Source organism: Diadema antillarum, unplaced genomic scaffold, assembly GCF_040938485.1.
Source record: "Diadema antillarum isolate AM-2024a unplaced genomic scaffold, OU_Dant_1.0 seq00000538_RagTag, whole genome shotgun sequence".
In the NCBI taxonomy this organism is placed as follows: Eukaryota; Metazoa; Echinodermata; class Echinoidea; order Diadematoida; family Diadematidae; genus Diadema; species Diadema antillarum.
Window position 1 is genome coordinate 268,266 of NW_027271486.1, and position 18,431 is coordinate 286,696.

The following is an 18,431-nucleotide window of genomic DNA, read 5'->3' on the forward strand; positions in this document are numbered from 1 at the left end:
TGAGAGATATTGTGACACGGACAAATAAGATATGAAAATTCTTACCCGTTATTTCAGTTCACAATATATATATATATATATATATATATATATACATATATACATTGTATATATGTATATGTATATATATATGTATATAAACAGTGAATATACATGCATGAAAATACGAGTGTTATGCATATGAACGCATATATATATATATATATATATATGGAGAGAGAGAGAGAAAGAAATTCTATATGCAATTGGTATGTGTGCGTTTGTGGATATATAACTTCATAGGACGTGTACGGTCCGCCACAAGTACATACAATTGCATGGACACCATGGAAGCCCAAATATTACAGCTGCATACGGGCTATCCAGCCATATCTGCAAATGGAAAATGAGAACAGACAAACAAACACGCAAACATAACACTCATACGTAAATATGAAACATATCACCTGAACAACACACAATGCCGGAGATGGTAGCGTCTACACCATCATCTGTCTCTTCGTCCATCCAACAGTCGGTGATATTCGCGGCATTTGTTGGGCAACTGACCACACCCACTTTGGCGTACACATCCTGTGGCGATTCGCCGTAGAAGTTTCCATTAACTGTTCCGTAAACTCCCTGGAATCCGAGGTACTGGCAGACCAGACGAGATGCATTTACCGTCCATTCATTTTGGCGTACGAGTCTAAATTTGTCTGGGCTGTAACGAGGTGCAAAGACGATTCTCCCTTCATTCCTGTTTCCTCCAAGGATTCTGACAGTTTCGATGAAAGCAACTGAGAGGAGTGATCAGAAGTCCCAAAAAAGAATATCTCAAATGAAATTATGCATAAACACGAAAACAAATAAAAGAAAAATCCTCACCCATGTATATAGGTCACAATTTAAAACTAGTTTGTGATTATTATAGTAAAACCAACGGAAAACACTGATGAGAATTATACATCTCTTTTTAACACACGTTTTATAATTAAAAAGAATTCAACACCAAAAAAAGAATCAAGACAATGGACTCTACCGCATGAGGTAATCTTCTGCATAAAGGTATTCAAGAAGAGGAAGCAAAATTTACTACTAAGACATCATTTATGCTACAGAAGTTCTGTTTCCAACCTTTTTCACACCGTGGGCCGTGCCAACCGTCGAGACACGTGCAGTTGAAGCCATCGTCCGTCTCAGTACACTGGGACTGATGAAGACACGGGTCAGACAGACAGGCTGTTTTACAAGAGTGTATAATAGATGGTAAATGTGTAAACACTATGTTATTCCTTTGATTATTTTTACCGTGGTAACTTAAAAGTATTTTTGAAGCTTCTTTACTTAAATATCTTGCAATGTTCTTGCAATTAATTTGAGTTATGATTTGATTTTATTCGAATTCTCAAGCACAAATATAATAATACAATATAAAGATGTAATACAATATAACAACACAATCCATAGAACATAAGACAAGACACAACGTCGTAATCAAGAGAACAGATAATTTAACCATCATGAAATGTTGGGAACCTACTAAAAAGCAGAGCTTGCATATATGCCAAGATGATAACGTTAGTGTCTTATTAAACAACATAATAACGAAAATGTTGAAAGAATGAAGCGGGGATTACAGGAAAGGAGAACCAAAAGATAGATTAAACCCACCAAGAACATCAGAAAATTAACAAATATGTCGGAAAAGGAACCAATGAGACTCGAACCTGTCATTTACTGCTTTCCGGGCAGCGACACTACCACCAGGCTGTCCCTGGTTGCCGGCAGTGACACGATGAACATGGAACAAATACCCAAGCTCCGAAATTCCGACATTGTTATGTTAAGTGGTCCAAGGCGGACAAAGCATATTAAATGAAAGAAAGGAAGATAAGGTAGAGGGAGACAAAGTGAAGAAACTCGCACCTGCACCTTCACCCCTCTGAATAATATCTTTCTTTCTTTCATTTAACATCAGAAAAGTTGAATGCAAAGTTAGCTATTAAAAGTAAATATATTCTTTCCTCAACAATAATGATGACGAATGCTTGTCTCGGTTGTCCGGGTGTTCCCTACAACCAGTTCATAAATCGTATATAGAATATGTGAAGAAAAAAAAAAAAAACCCGAGGATTTCAGACTCGCAAAACTGTACATCTAAAGTAGACTAAATATACATCATCATTATACGTATACAGGACAAATGTATATTAGTATTTTAAGTGAGATTATTTTCATCTTCTATGACTTTTTCCACATCACCAACTTCAGCAACATCTGTGCCATGAGTTGCAAGGAAACAAATAATTGTGTCTTCATATTAATCTATTGGAAAGAGAGTTTGCTTATGTATTTTCTGAGGGTCCCATCTTTATTTAATTTGTACTATGCATACTTATAATTATCATATTAAACGATAAAATTATGCTTTCTTTATGTTGTTACCCATCTTCACATGTTTTTTTTTTATTTACGTTTTTGCCACTATAACGTTCTGCTTATAAATTGTACATAATTTCACTTTTTGATGAAAATAAAAATAAATTTGAACTTGAACTTGATAAAAATGTACAGATAAACAGCTTGTTTATTAAGTTGTACCAAGCCGCACAACGGAACAGTGCTCCAGTATACCATGTTGTATTACGTAAATCCTATTTAAGATTGAGGACGTACCTGGTCTCGTGCAGATGTATCTTGTCGGGTTTTCGGGAAGTTTCATTCCTGGCGGCAGCTGCGGTAAAGTGTATGCGTGCGACTTCACGGGTTTAGGTATGTACTGAATAACGGCCCCATTATCTGACAGCACAGAAGGGCATGGGGCTTGGGTGAGCTGGGGGCACACTGCAGTATCGCATGATGCTGCAAAAAAAAATGGAATAGGAAAACATTGTCACTACTTTCTTAAGAAAAAGAAAAGACAGAATCACAAGATATCAACACCCTTGTAAACCCAGCAAATATTGTCATGTTAACATGGAAACTTTGGCATGGTGCATTACTTTCATACCCAACTATTGAAAAGTGTCATTCAAAACTTGACTACCACAAATGCCTTCAAGTCCAAATGGGATCAAACAGTTTAATTCTCATGATGAAAAAACAAACAAACGATGGAGTGGTGCGCAGAATAACTGACTGGACACATTGTTCAATGCTGTTTGACGTGGCGGAGAAAGTAAGATAAACCTTTTAGAAAATGATGACGATGACGATGATGAAGATGATAATAATAATAATAGTAGTAGTAGTAGTAGTAGTAGTAGTAGTTGTAATAATAATAATAGTAATAATAATAATAATAATAATAATAATAATACCACTAGTAATAATAGTCGTAGTAGCAATAGTAGTAGTAACACAAATATTAATAAAATCAAGATGATATGGTTTTCTTTGTCGAAGGTAGCCTATTTCGGGTGGATCATGCTGTAACAGATGGCCTTGCTAGTAATATCACCCCTGCATTCTTGGGTACGTAGACCCGTTTTTACAACTGGGTCGAGAGGGAGGTTTAATTATTGCCACTTGGTCTACTATCAGAGAGTCTACTTCCCAGCTCGTCTAATACTACAGGGTTAATCTCATTTAATCTACTATCAAATTCATCTAGTGTCCGTACGGTCTAATGCCCAGTTTGGCTAATTATCGTTTCGTCTGCTGACCAGATGGTCTACTTGCACCTTTGTCTCCTTGGATTTTTCCCACTTTGTCTAATAAACAGTGGGTATTACACGATATGGGCATAGCCCATATGGAAGTAGTGAGCCAACTGGTAATTAGGTTAAGTGGCAGTTGGACTAAATAATCATTAGGCGAACTGGCTGTACACGAAACATGATTTGACTATGTGGGTTGAAATTAAATGGCGATAAAACGAAGTGGGAATACACCAAGTGATAGATCACCAAAAGGGCCATTGTCGTTGTGATTAAACCTTGCCCAAATATGAAAACACTAGACTGGGATCGAACTCGGGTCCTTTGATTGAATGCTAAAAGTAAAACGTTTATGTCACAGTGTCTCCACAGTAATCTCAGTATTGTAAAGGATTAATTTGAATTTGAAATTTAGTATTTGAATATTTCGAAGGTATACAAAAGTGATCGTACATGGTATAATAATAAACATGTATATGCATATATAATATAACATGTATATCAAATTAATGCAGATAAGCTTTACTCAGATACAAGGCGGTCTTAATACTTTAGGATATGAAAGAAGATTACAAAATAATTCATAGTTTGTAGAGGTGACTATTCAACAGAGGATTTTTGTGTGCGAAATTACACAGATACCAATGCGCTCATTCAGACCCAAGGATTTCTGCCGAATACGGCTTTTAGTATTAATTGAACAGAGTGGCAGTTGTTCAAATTAAGTATATTTTAAGCCTAAACAAATGTCCTTGTTTTAACGTATTGCTGTAAGCCGTATATCCCATATGGAAGTAGTAAGCCAACTGGTAATTAGGTTAAGTGGCAGTTGGACTAAATAATCATTAGGCGAACTGGCTGTACACGAAACATGATTTGACTATGTGGGTTGAAATTAAATGGCGATTAAACGAAGTGGGAGTACACCAAGTGATAGATCACTAGGGAGAAAATAAGGAGAAAAGTGATAAAACCGGCTTTCCATGAGTGTACAATTTCAAACACTTTCACAAAATACAGCTCAGATTTACACTTTTGCTCATATTTTCGAACGGAATTGACTTTTATATTATATGCTTTATCATTAGGTGAAATTTCATTGCATTTGATACATTAACGAGCAGCATATACCCAATATTATGTTAGCGTTAAAAAGGAATCTTCAAACTGCTCAGAAAGATGGCGGCTTCAAGCATCGAACATCAAAGGCACAAATGCACCTGTGGAATTCTTTTGTCCATCCATAGAAAACTGACAGCTGATTGAATAATTATAGTCAGTTGTAACTCCATCTCTCGAACCTCCTGGACTACATAATGCTATCCCTGTGCAAACAGGTTCTTCTATATACATAGGGCAATAGAGCCGCTTATTTGTGAGAGGAGATATTAAAACAGCAATTGTGCTTGGGGAGGCAAAACTACTATTTGATGGCTTATTTTCATAAACGGTGTTTCGTCATCTCTTATGATTTAGATTACATGGATTTAAAAATGGTTGATAAGAGTTAAACTTTATACCCTTATGCTCTAGTCTTAGTATTAGGTAATTGCATAGTCTGGCCACTTGATTTTGGAATGAAAATATTACCAAATTTGATAAATGAAAAGTTTGTAAGTTTGCATTTCAAATTGTCTCAATTCAACTCGTAATGAATTCGAACATGCAACCCTGTCGACATGTAAAGCACAGTTTACATAAGATCAATAGTGCAACATACAAAATATAATCTTACGATTTCATATCAGGGCTACTGAGCATTTTTTTTTTTTTTAGATATAAACATATAGAGGTGGGACATATTGGTTTAGAACTGTCCCATTATCATAAAGATGGAACTATTTTAACCAAACTAGCAAAACAGTTTCAAAATACAGCTAAACTTTGTTTCCACATAATAATTATTAAGCAGAACCTGTACCGCCAACGTCAAATTTCATTTCATTTCATTGATTAAGTATTATGCAGTTTCCACACAAAGTATATAGAGTGTTGTATTTTGCAACATCCGTCCATAACAATGTAAATTAACGCATTAGTTCAGCATAATTTACATGACAAAAAATCAAATGAAATCAATTTCAAGTACATTACAATCATGACGGATGAATAAAATTGTGCGATGAGAACCTACGTAGAAGCAGATGCTTGTAAGAGTAGGTCAACAGAAAAAAGTCAAACCCAGGCAGTTAACCCACACATTACACACACTCTGCACGCATGCAGAGGACTATTGGGTACTGAAATGATATGTGCCCTGACATTATTGCTATAAATTTGTCATGATAACGTTATGGTATTTAGGGTCTTCCAGCGAGATTTGGTAAACCAGCATTTTTAACAAGCACTACAATCTACCATATCTCGAGGTAGTGTAGAATATGGTGTAAACCGGAGGAGGGGAGCAGTCGGCAGTACACGCTGCCTCTAATCCAGCCCTAAACTCTGGCTATGATGGTGGAGATTAGAATCATTTTTACTTCATTAAATCAGTGCTTTTGTAATTCAATTCTTTTTTTAATATTAAGAAGGTTGGTAATTGATAGCTTTTGTTTTACAATTATCATTATGAATGTAAAAAAGTTTGTGTCGGTTTGTGTCGTCAAACTTAAGTTCTTCGATAGAGTAGTAAGTGTTGGGCCCGGGCACCATGGGGATTGACGGCTTCGAGGCAGACCACGTCTAAATAAAAAAAAAAAAAGTCATCACATTGTCATATATTTTTATTCTACCCCCTTCCCTTCCCGGTTACAGCTCGTTATTCCGAAGGTTCGTTATTCCGAAGGCTCTTTAGCCCGAAGATTCGTTATTCCGAAGGTTCGTTACTTGGAATTTCATTTTCGGATAAACGAATCTCCGGAATAACGAACCTTCGGAATAGCGAACCTTCGGAATAACGAACAGCACCCCCCCCCCCTCCCCTTCCCGGGAGAAGATAGGTCTTCTTCCTCAGTACAGGCCTTGTCCTCACTTTTAAGCTAGGCACTCAAATGTACTACACAGTATAAGAAAGTGTTCGCTTGCCCCAATGAAAATTTGCACTATCGTTTAGAAATTTCCATCACCCACCAACCCTGTTTTCTCCTCTCTTTTTTTGCCCTTGATTGCCCTTGGCAAGTTTACGATTGGTCCCTGTCAGGCTATGTCATTTATCTGTGATCCCCCCTTGATTTTTTTTTCCCTTTGCACTTTAACGCAGCGCTTTTGATCATTGTATCACTGTTGTGATACGTCATGATCACATTTACGCTAACAGTGTTTTGACGTGACAGGTGATTTTGTAACGGCGCTTTTAAAAAGACAACGAGACGGTGATAGGAAAGTGATTCAATTTAATTCAATAGTGTATTTATTTCCATCATCAAAAAGAAAAGAAAAAGTTGACATAATTCAAAGTGATACAATTTTTTTCATTTTTCTTACATTCGTCTGATTTTTTTTTCAAATACAATATAAAGTATATGCACGAATGATATCATAAAAAAGAAACAATGGACTTTGCCATGGCAACAAAAATAGTAAATAATCACAATGATGGAAAATAGTGTTCCACTATTATCAGAAAGCCAAGCTTGTAAGACTTGGAACACTGGGACAAAACAACTGCACCGATTTGTTATACCAATAAAACATATTCATTTTAAATTCTTCTATATACAGTACTCTCCGCGTAATCGGGTATCGCTTATACGGGTACTCCGTTTCATTGGGTAGAAATGTCAAAATCAGTTCCAATGCACATTAAAATTACCTGATGATTGGGTTGCCTCTCCGCATAAATGGGTAAATAATTTTCTTCTAATCTACTTTCTACCCACATTTTATCACAGCTATAGCACTTTAAGAAATCATGAATGTCAAATTGTCCACGTTAGCAAGGAGTCTTAGTCAAATCACAGTTTTATGAAGACATATCTGTCCATAAAAAGAGGTAAACTTTAATTAATGCTCCTGACTGAGCAAGTGTAAGGTATGTATAATGTGCCGTACAAGCACGCGTGTTAAGCATACAGTGTAGGTGTTCGGTGCAGTATACAATGCATACATACACATTGTGTGTGTCAAATGTGAATGAGACGTGTTCTTCTGTTAATCGGGTACTGTACTCCGCTTAATCGGGTAAGAAACGCTCTGCCCGAGCCTACCCGATTATGCGGAGAATACTGTATATATATATATATATATATATATATATATATGTATATATATATATATATATATATATATACTCCTGGGTGGAACCTTAAGGAGACGTTCGTGAAATACATACCTTACGGAGACAATATGGTAAACTGTGAAAAAAGTGATTTTGTCATAGTTTCTATTTTTGAATTTTTCGTTAAAACATTGAAAATGAAGATATCTTTTTAATCTGAAATAAAAATTGGAGCTTAGAAAATTCATTTCAGATATATATTCTGTAAGTGATATTTTTGTCTCCTTTGGGTTTTCTAACCCATAAGTCCACCTTAGGGAGACACTATGAATAAAAAGTACCTTTGGGAGACGTGTCTCCTTAATGTGCCAATATCAAATTTCATAAATATGCATCGTACATTAGGGAGACAGAATAGAGTACACACGTATCCATATATTAACAGTAAAACATATATTCTTATTTTTCTCATTTTTCTTTCTTATTCCCGATCATTTCTGTTGCTATTGTTCACGAGGAAATATTCAATTCTTATTTTTTTTTTATAATTAAGTACTCGTAACTTAAAGTTTCATACCCTTCCCATAAGCTACCTTTAAAGCTCATTGAGGGGAGGGGGCATTGTGCCCTCACCAGATTTTCATTTGCCTTTCCTTTGCCCTCTATCCAATTCCAACAAGACTTAGTGACTTATTCGAACATCTTATTGCAAACATTTTTATATATAATTTAATTACATATTTGATATTGCTGGTTGCATGGCAATCATAAACTGATAACCATGTCAGTCAGATTCTTTTTCTTTTTTCTGTTCCACTTTCAATTAACAATATTACAACGTATGAAATGGGCGTTTCTGGGCTGAAATTTGCTGAAGAAGCAACATGTGAAGTAATTATGGTCCTAAATTTTTTTTCTTATTATGTCCATTGTTTGTATGTGACAAAAGCCCTTCTATTTTGGATCGTTTTGATTCCTTCACCCAAGTTATACCTGTAATATCATTACATAATCGAATAATCTATTTTCAGACTCGAAATTCCAATATTATACAAATGTGAAATGTGATAACTATATATGTACGAACACCTATACCAGGTCACAGGTCTCATAATGTATTTTTTATGTTGTTATAAATAGAGCCAAATATGGGTGATCTTAAGAGATTTCAACCATAGCAAATGATAAGATTCTTCTTATTCATTTGTGGCAAATACTTATGGAAAATGATTGCTCTTTAATCAGACATACCTACTGGGGATGAAAATATTTCACAGAAAAATCATGTTTTAAGCATAATAATATTATTTCTACATGTATGTATGTCTTTATTGTTTCTCGTAAATAGCGCCCTCCATGGGTGACCTTGAGAAATTTCACATGTAGGGTCATGCATCCAACATGTTCAAGTTTAAGTTCAAGTTCAAATTTATTTTCATATTTCCATTTTCTCAATGATGAGATTACAAAATTATTGACAACAAAACAAGAATACAAAATATAAAAAAATCATGTCTTTTGATTGTAGACGAAAAAGAAAAAAATGCATACTTGACACAAGTGTACATGGTCATATCGTGTGAAAATGTCACTTGTAAGAATGATGGGGCCTACAAAAGCTTTAAAGCTTGTAAAACTGTAGGTTCCCGAGTTCATAGGCATATAATTTTACACGGAGAACGGATATGTTTGTCTTGACCAACTAAAATTACACCAGTACAAAAAAAAAAGAAAAAAAAAATCGATAAGTAATAGACTACTGTAATGAACCACATAGATATCGCACAAACCATACTGTATACAAATCTCGAAGTGTTTGAAAAACAAAAATGCTATATTATTTAAAGATGAATCGGTACCATAAAATAACTTGAATAACTTGGTGCTGCGGACAAGGACAACATACTGGGAGCATAAAAAAGTTGTTAAAAGCTTGGTAGTGTGTATCCACTGAGTAATAACTGTTTTAATTTGCGTTTGAAGGTGAATAAAGATAAGGAAGAAGTGATATCTAGAGGGAGATCATTTCAATATCTGGGTCCAGTAAATATAATTGTTTTCTTTGCAAAAACAGTGCGAATACGGGTGTCACTCTGGCGAGTGGGATAACTGTGGATAGAGCGATTCCTTTTGAACATGTGGATAAAAACAGATGGTAATTCATTAGCTGTTAGTTTACACATGAAAATTCCGAGAAATGCTCTACCAATGCGCCAAAATATGACAGTGATACATTAAATAATAAAAAAAGTAAGGGGGCACAATGTGCCCCCCCCCCCCTTGGACTGGGAAGGGTCAAAATAGCTTTGGGTTAATGGGGCTGAATCCTAACAAATCCTACAATCTGTCAGATCTTGCCGCAGACAATAGCGTGATGGGTGTCAATCGGTAAAAAAAACAACAACAAACAAACAAACAAACGAAAAAAAAACCCTCGGCATTTGTATTTGTAGTATTTCTTTGCCTATTGCTGCTGAACATAGCTCCATTCTCCTTGACGGCATGTTCTTTTTTCCTTCATTCTTTCTCTCTCTCTCTCTATCTCTCTGTCAATTCTGTTACTGATTGTAACACATGTTAGCACCCTCCACGGGCCTTTGTAATTTTATGCAAATATCACGCAATACCTTTACTCTACATTTGGTGAGCGCGGTTTTTTTTTAAATCATGAACACGAAGAATTAATGTTGAAAGTTATTATTTCAATCATTTCAAGAGGGAGTTAACATGCTCATGTATGACTGCACAGATGTCTCTCTCGTCGGTATACATGGGTAACTTTTCACTAGTTTCACTGAAAGTGGTACACTCACACATTCTCATTAGGTAGGGATAGTAAAGTATCGGTTGAGATGAGGCGTCAGGTGTCCTACATTTGATGTATGATAATGAGAATTAAACCTCTTATGAAGTACTGCAGCGGATATGATTCCAAACGGAATTCAAAGTTTATTAATATGTTGATGAAAATAGTTTTTGAAATGGCTGAGATGTCCTGAAAACCGATCCTAATGATTGATGGGACCCATCTTTTATTAGGATCGCTTTGTTTTACTTTGTATTCAGATATTTCAGAAATTTCAAAAATAATTTTCATCAAATAAATTTTGAATTGCTCTTAAAATTGTATACTCTTTCACAAAATCACAAACTGCTTCCTAGGTATCTTCTCAGCCAATACTGTACCATCCCTTCATGAACACACTGGACTCTTTGATGTTCTTCCACAGTAATGGATCCAGTAACTTGAAGTGGCGAAAGAGGCGACCGCACCCCTTTCCAGCCAATTTATTATCCATGCGGTGTGCCTGTTATCAAGCAAAGCCCATGACCACTCAGTTAGATCACTCCCTTTTTGAATATCCTGATTCTGCCACTCATTCACAATTTCAGCAAAGAAAGTCAAAAACTCCGCGAGCATCAAATCATGATACAATTGTACTCTGTCAATAATATACCACAGGAAAAAAGAAGTAAGATAGAACAACCAACTGATTTAATGCCAAAAACACCATCTTCTTTGACTCTGCACAGTGCAGTTACAATCAATTTGCACTTAGCAATAAATAAACTTTCAAGATAATCACGTGGGAACATAAGTAATAGGAAAAAAAATGCCTCATCTATTTCATTCGTAAACGTACATAGTCCAAACTACACCATGAGATAAAGGATCAACCTTGTTTGTTTCTATGATTTACTAACGTGTTTGTTATTAATTGAAACATGAAAATTTTAAAGTTTATTAAAAGAAATTCACAATGGCTGCTGACAAACCATTTTTCTGTAACAGATCCATTGCTTTTTGACATGTCAGACATATATCGCTATCAACTGTAAATAAACATTTGCAAAGTATTCATGACTACAACAAAGAACAGCACACGTGTTTCGTTTCCGTGGTAACTGATATTATCACAATGTACACAATAACTTGTACTTGAATGTATTCCTGTCACAATGAAAGTACGGTTTCTGATTCGGATGGTACAAGACAAGAAACTACTAAAATACATACACTATTCAAAATGGTTGGCGCTTTGTAACTTTATTCCATTAATTTATAATATTTGTCATGCACTTTATTTGATAGTGACATACAGTCATAATATCTTTACATACGCAATTCAACACTAATTATTAACATCAGATATATGATACATGCAAAGATATTATATGTAAACTAATCAAAGTCGATGCAATTCAGTGGTGTTGAACTTTAATAATAAATGCCCCATATATCGTACTCAATATTTATGATGTTTTTCTCAACGTTGATTTCGTTTTGATTTCGTTTGTTTCGTAACAATTTCGTAACATTTCATACGTAGATCGGTGCTTTGTTATTGCCTTGGAGACATGAACTCTGAATAAATATGCTGGCCAACTATTTAAGTAACCTTTACAAAATATTCCAGATTGCCATAAAATTGATGAGATGATAACGTAACCGATACATTGTATTTGACATTTTCTTGTTATTATGGAAGTGTTGCTTCCTGTTTTGACGGTGCAAGACGTGTAACTACGTAAAATATGATACCACATTATTTGAAATAGCCGCCACTATGCTACTATCACTATACGTATACATATATATATACGTATACATTACTATCATTTTTGTCATACACGGTTACACTATATACGCTCACATGATCAGGATGATTTTTTGATGGTATCCTGTCATAACAAGGGTGAAATTCAGCGAGTTTTTACATATTATATACACATGTATGAATAGCATCAATTACTTTAATTATCATGACAGCACATATACAAGAAAATGCAAACTACTTATAGTCAAGGCAGTTTGGTATAACTGCATAATTATGTCGTACATACTTTATATTTAGCGCATTGAAATTGCCCATGTCTTTTTTCTTTCAAAAATATTCCAAAACGTAGTTGGTCCAGGCCGCACCCACTGGCCGAGGGATCAACCCGCTTGTTGTTTTGATACATGCATTTTTATTGATTTTCATTGATATGGATTACGTTGATAGTAAATCTGATGAGAACCAGAGACGAAATTTTCAAATAATTTCAAATACTCCAATTTATCAAAATAGCTGCCTTCAAACAATTTTCTCTATCAAATGTATTTCCGTTTATTAGTAGATGTTGCAGGAAATCCGTTTGTTTTATTATCGATATGGATGTCCAAACTCAGAACTGCTGTCGGGTGCGCGCGATAACACTTCCAAAGTTACTTTGGTGTGATGTTTGTAAAATGTTTTCTTAAGAACAATCTACATGTCTCACACTGAGTATATACATATCTTTATATAGGAAACACTTCCAAACTTACTCTGGTGTCGTGCTTGCACACTCTCTCCTTAAGAACAAAATATATGTCTCAAACACTGAAAATTTTGTCTCTCTAAAGACTGTGTATTTTCTATAGGAAACACTTCCAAAGTTACTTTGATGTGATGTTTGCATAATGTTTTCTTAAGAACAATCTATATGTCTCACACTGAGTATATTGTCTCCTTAAAAACACTTATATATATTTCTATACAGGAAACACTTCCAAAGATACTTCGATGTCATGTTTGCACACTGTCTCCTTATATAAGAACAAAATATATGTCTCAAACACTGAATATTTTGTCTCCTTAAAGACTCTGTGTATTTGTAGGGAACACTTCCAAAGTTACTTTGTTGTGATGTTTGTATGATGTTTTCTTGAGAACAATCTATATTTCTCACACTGAGTATATTGTCTCCCTGAATACATATATATCTCTATACAGGAAACACTTCCAAACTTACTCTGGTGTCGCACGCTGTCTCCTTACAAACAAAATATATGTCTCAAATATTGATTATTTTGTCTCCCTAAAGACTCTGTGCATTTTCTTATATAGGGAACACTTCCAAAGTCACTTTGTTGTGATATTAGTATAATGTTTTCTTGAGAACAATTTATATATCCCACACTTAGTATAAATTATTGTCTCCCTAAATACACTTAGATATCTCTATACAAGAAACACTTCCAAACTTACTCTGGTGTCATGTTGGCATGCTGTCTCCATAAGAACAAAATATATGTCTCAAATACAGAATATTAATTGTGTCTCCCTAAAGACTGTGTATTTGTTATGTAGGGAACACTTCCAAAGTTACTTTGATATGATGTTTTGATGTTTATATGCCCCACACTGAGTATATTGTCTCCCTAAATATCTCTATACAGGAAACACTTCCAAACTTACTCTGGAGTCATGTTTGCACGCTGTCTCCTTAAGAACAAAATATATGTCTCAAACACTGAAAATTTTGTCTCCCCAAAGACTGTGTATTTTCTATATAGGAAACACTTCCAAAGTCACTTTGATGTGATGTCTGCATAATGTTTTCTCAAGAACAATCTATATGTCTCACACTGAGTATATTGTCTCCTTAAAACACTTATATATATTTCTATACAGGAAACACTTCCAAAGATACTTCGATATCATGTTTGCACACTGTCTCCTTAAGAACAAAATATATGTCTCAAACACTGAATATTTTGTCTCCTTAAAGACTCTGTGTATTTGTTATGTAGGGAACACTTCCAAAGTTACTTTGTTGTGATGTTTGTATGATGTTTTCTTGAGAACAATCTATATTTCTCACACTGAGTATATTGTCTCCCTAAATACACTTAGATATCTCTATACAGGAAACACTTCCAAACTTACTCTGGTGTCGCACGCTGTCTCCTTACAAACAAAATATATGTCTCAAATATTGATTATTTTGTCTCCCTAAAGACTCTGTGCATTTTCTTATATAGGGAACACTTCCAAAGTCACTTTGTTGTGATGTTGGCACGCTGTCTCCTTAAGGACAAAATGTATGTCTCAACACTGAATATTTTGTCTCCCTAAAGACTCTGTGTATTTTTTTATATAGGGGAACACTTCCAAAGATACTTTGGTGGGATGTTTGCATAATACTTTTTCTTAAAAACAATCTATATGTCTTACACTGAGTATATTGTCTCCCTAAATACACTTATATATCTCTAAACAGGAAACACTTCCAAACTTACTCTGGTCTTGCACGCTGTCTCCTTACAAACAAAATATATGTCTCAAGTACTGAATATTTTGACTCCCTAAAGACTGTGCATTTTCTTATATAGGGAACACTTCCAAAGTCACTTTGTTGTGATATTAGTATAATGTTTTCTTGAGAACAATTTATATATCCCACACTGAGTATATTGTCTCCCTAAATACACTTAGATATCTCTATAGAAGAAACACTTCCAAACTTACTCTGGTGTCATGTTGGCATGCTGTCTCCATAAGAACAAAATATATGTCTCAAATACAGAATATTAATTTTGTCTCCCTAAAGACTGTGTATTTGTTATGCAGGGAACACTTCCAAAGTTACTTTGATATGATGTTTTGATGTTTATATGCCCCACACTGAGTACATTGTCTCCCTAAATATCTCTATACAGGAAACACTTCCAAACTTACTCTGGTGTCATGTTTGCACGCTGTCTCCTTAAGAACAAAATATATGTCTCAAACACTGAAAATTTTGTCTCCCCAAAGACTGTGTATTTTCTATATAGGAAACACTTCCAAAGTCACTTTGATGTGATGTTTGCATAATGTTTTCTCAAGAACAATCTATATGTCTCACACTGAGTATATTGTCTCCTTAAAACACTTATATATATTTCTATACAGGAAACACTTCCAAAGATACTTCGATATCATGTTTGCACACTGTCTCCTTAAGAACAAAATATATGTCTCAAACACTGAATATTTTGTCTCCTTAAAGACTCTGTGTATTTGTTATGTAGGGAACGCTTCCAAAGTTACGTTGTTGTGATGTTTGTATGATGTTTTCTTGAGAACAATCTATATGTCTCACACTGAGTATATTGTCTCCTTGAATACACTTATATATCTCTATACAGGAAACACTTCCAAACTTACTCTGGTGTCGCACGCTGTCTCCTTACAAACAAAATATATGTCTCAAATATTGATTATTTTGTCTCCCTAAAGACTCTGTGCATTTTCTTATATAGGGAACACTTCGAGAAGTCACTTTGTTGTGATGTTGGCACGCTGTCTCCTTAAGGACAAAATCTATGTCTCAACACTGAATATTTTGTCTCCCTAAAGACTCTGTGTATTTTTTATATAGGGGAACACTTCCAAAGATACTTTGGTGGGATGTTTGCATAAGACTTTTTCTTAAAAACAATCTATATGTCTTACACTGAGTATATTGTCTCCCTAAATACACTTATATATCTCTGAACAGGAAACACTTCCAAACTTACTCTGGTCTTGCACGCTGTCTCCTTACAAACAAAATATATGTCTCAAGTACTGAATATTTTGACTCCCTAAAGACTGTGCATTTTCTTATATAGGGAACACTTCCAAAGTCACTTTGTTGTGATATTAGTATAATGTTTTCTTGAGAACAATTTATATATCCCACACTGAGTATATTGTCTCCCTAAATACACTTAGATATCTCTATACAAGAAACACTTCCAAACTTATTCTGGTGTCATGTTGGCACGCTGTCTCCATAAGAACAAAACATATGTCTCAAATACAGAATATTAATTTTGTCTCCCTAAAGACTGTGTATTTGTTATGTAGGGAACACTTCCAAAGTTACTTTGATATGATGTTTTGATGTTTATATGCCCCACACTGAGTATATTGTCTCCCTAAATATCTCTATACAGGAAACACTTCCAAACTTACTCTGGTGTCATGTTTGCACGCTGTCTCCTTAAGAACAAAATATATGTCTCTATTGTCTCCCTAAATATCTCTATACAGGAAACACTTCCAAACTTACTCTGGTGTCATGTTTGCACGCTGTCTCCTTAAGAACAAAATATATGTCTCAAATACTGAATAGTTTATCTCCCTATAAAGGCTCTGCATATTTTCTCCACACTAAACACGTCCTACATCAATATTGTGTTGCCTAAACCGTATCAATAATACTGATATGTTCAACACACTTAACTGCTCAATCAGCTCATTCAATACTTTCTCTTTCACAAAGCACATCTTGGCGTGGTGAATTTTAACAGGATTGTAAATAGTGTGTTTAGAAAAAAATCACATGCACACAGAGTCTCTTATTTTATTTTCCCCTCACCTTTCCTTGTTCCGTTCTTATTCGCTGTTCTTCTTCTTACCTCTTGGGCCTTTGTCTCTTCATTTGTTGATGCTGGCTCCAAGTTGTGTTTCCAGTTTTGTCCTGGCAACAGCTCATCTCCGTCAACATGTAGCACACTGTCCTCATCAACAACCTTTTCATTCTTCTATGTCAATAAAATTTTAATACATGCGCGATTTCAGCATATTCATGAGCATTCAAAACTCTTGTTTGAATGTCAAATGGAATAAAAGCTGATCTGTGACATAAGTCAAATCAGCAGCAATAATCACGAAATATGGATCCCTTGTACCTTCTTCGTTTAGGATGATGTGTACATCCCAAACAGTAAACACCACGTCCAGTATAATTGACACTGTATATTTTAAAGGCAAAAAACATTTCAGTCCGAATTACAATTCGAGCATAATATTTGCCGTCTTGCAATTCTTTCACACGGGATATCTTCCGAGGTCTCATCCACTGTCCACTATAGCTACCACGTGACTGGTCATGATGAAAAATCCCCTTTACGCATGATAAACTTCTCTCTCCTTTGGATCTTGAGCACCCTTCCCCACACTCTCCGCAAGTTTCAATTACCTCGACATACGTTTCAAGCAATAAAAACGTAACATGATAGTTCATGTACAGGGTGGTGATCATTTTGCATTCTCAGAGATACCGAAACCAGCGACAATTCGGCTTGTCGTAGAACCAGTAGCGTTCGCAATGTGTGGAATGTGGGGCGGACAATGACAATCACACGTCTGCCTCACATTCCACACACTGTGAACGCTACTGGTTCTATGACAAGCCGAATTGTCGCTGATTTCGGTATCGCTGAGAGTGCAAAATGGTCACATTTTGAAAATTGCAAGGGTTGACAAAAATGGTCCTAAAATCATAACGCATCAACCAAAATTAAAGAACTTACAGTCATTCTATTGGACAAAGAATGGCCTTTCCAATAGAAGGCAAAATAATGATATAGAATTATTTGCAACAATATTGCTGAAATTAAAGATCTTAGGTGTTCCGCTCTTTTTGGACCACCCTGTATAAGTGAATCTAATAAAAAATAGTAATATTTCATGAGTACAACGGTAAAAATTTGACTTCAATTGGATTGAAAATATGGAAGTTGTGAAATTTGCAGTTTCGATAATTTCTCAAAAACAGTTCTTGTACAGTATGTATGAATACGCAAATGAGTGAGCTATCCATGTCATACCCTGACAATTTTCCATTGATAACGTCCAAAAAAAGAAAAAAAATAAAAATTAATGTTTCTTTCATTGAAATCTAAAACATGATGGTATTCTTGGTTGAATAACCTCAGGATAGTGATAAGCTAGATATATGAGAATTGAAGCCTAGGGCAAAATTGCAATTGAATGGAAAATTGGAAATTTCAAAATTTTATGTACAAACTTTATGGTAAGATGTGAGGGAATGACATGCTCACATTGTCATTT

The 18,431-nt window shown here is 35.1% G+C and overlaps 1 protein-coding gene across 1 annotated transcript in view; it reads right to left on the reverse strand.

Moving 5' to 3' along the window:
- Positions 1-17,896, reverse strand: part of LOC139734659 (lactadherin-like) — a 29,553-nt gene extending 11,657 nt beyond the window's left edge. Inside the window, exons 1-5 of the mRNA XM_071645447.1 lie at positions 17,891-17,896; positions 16,954-17,119; positions 2,659-2,844; positions 1,117-1,221; positions 447-779 (exon numbers count right to left, since the gene is read on the reverse strand). Coding sequence (XP_071501548.1) covers positions 447-779; positions 1,117-1,221; positions 2,659-2,844; positions 16,954-17,119; positions 17,891-17,896 — 796 coding nt within the window. The remainder of the gene's footprint in view (positions 1-446; positions 780-1,116; positions 1,222-2,658; positions 2,845-16,953; positions 17,120-17,890) is intronic.
- Positions 17,897-18,431: the final 535 nt, after the last annotated feature.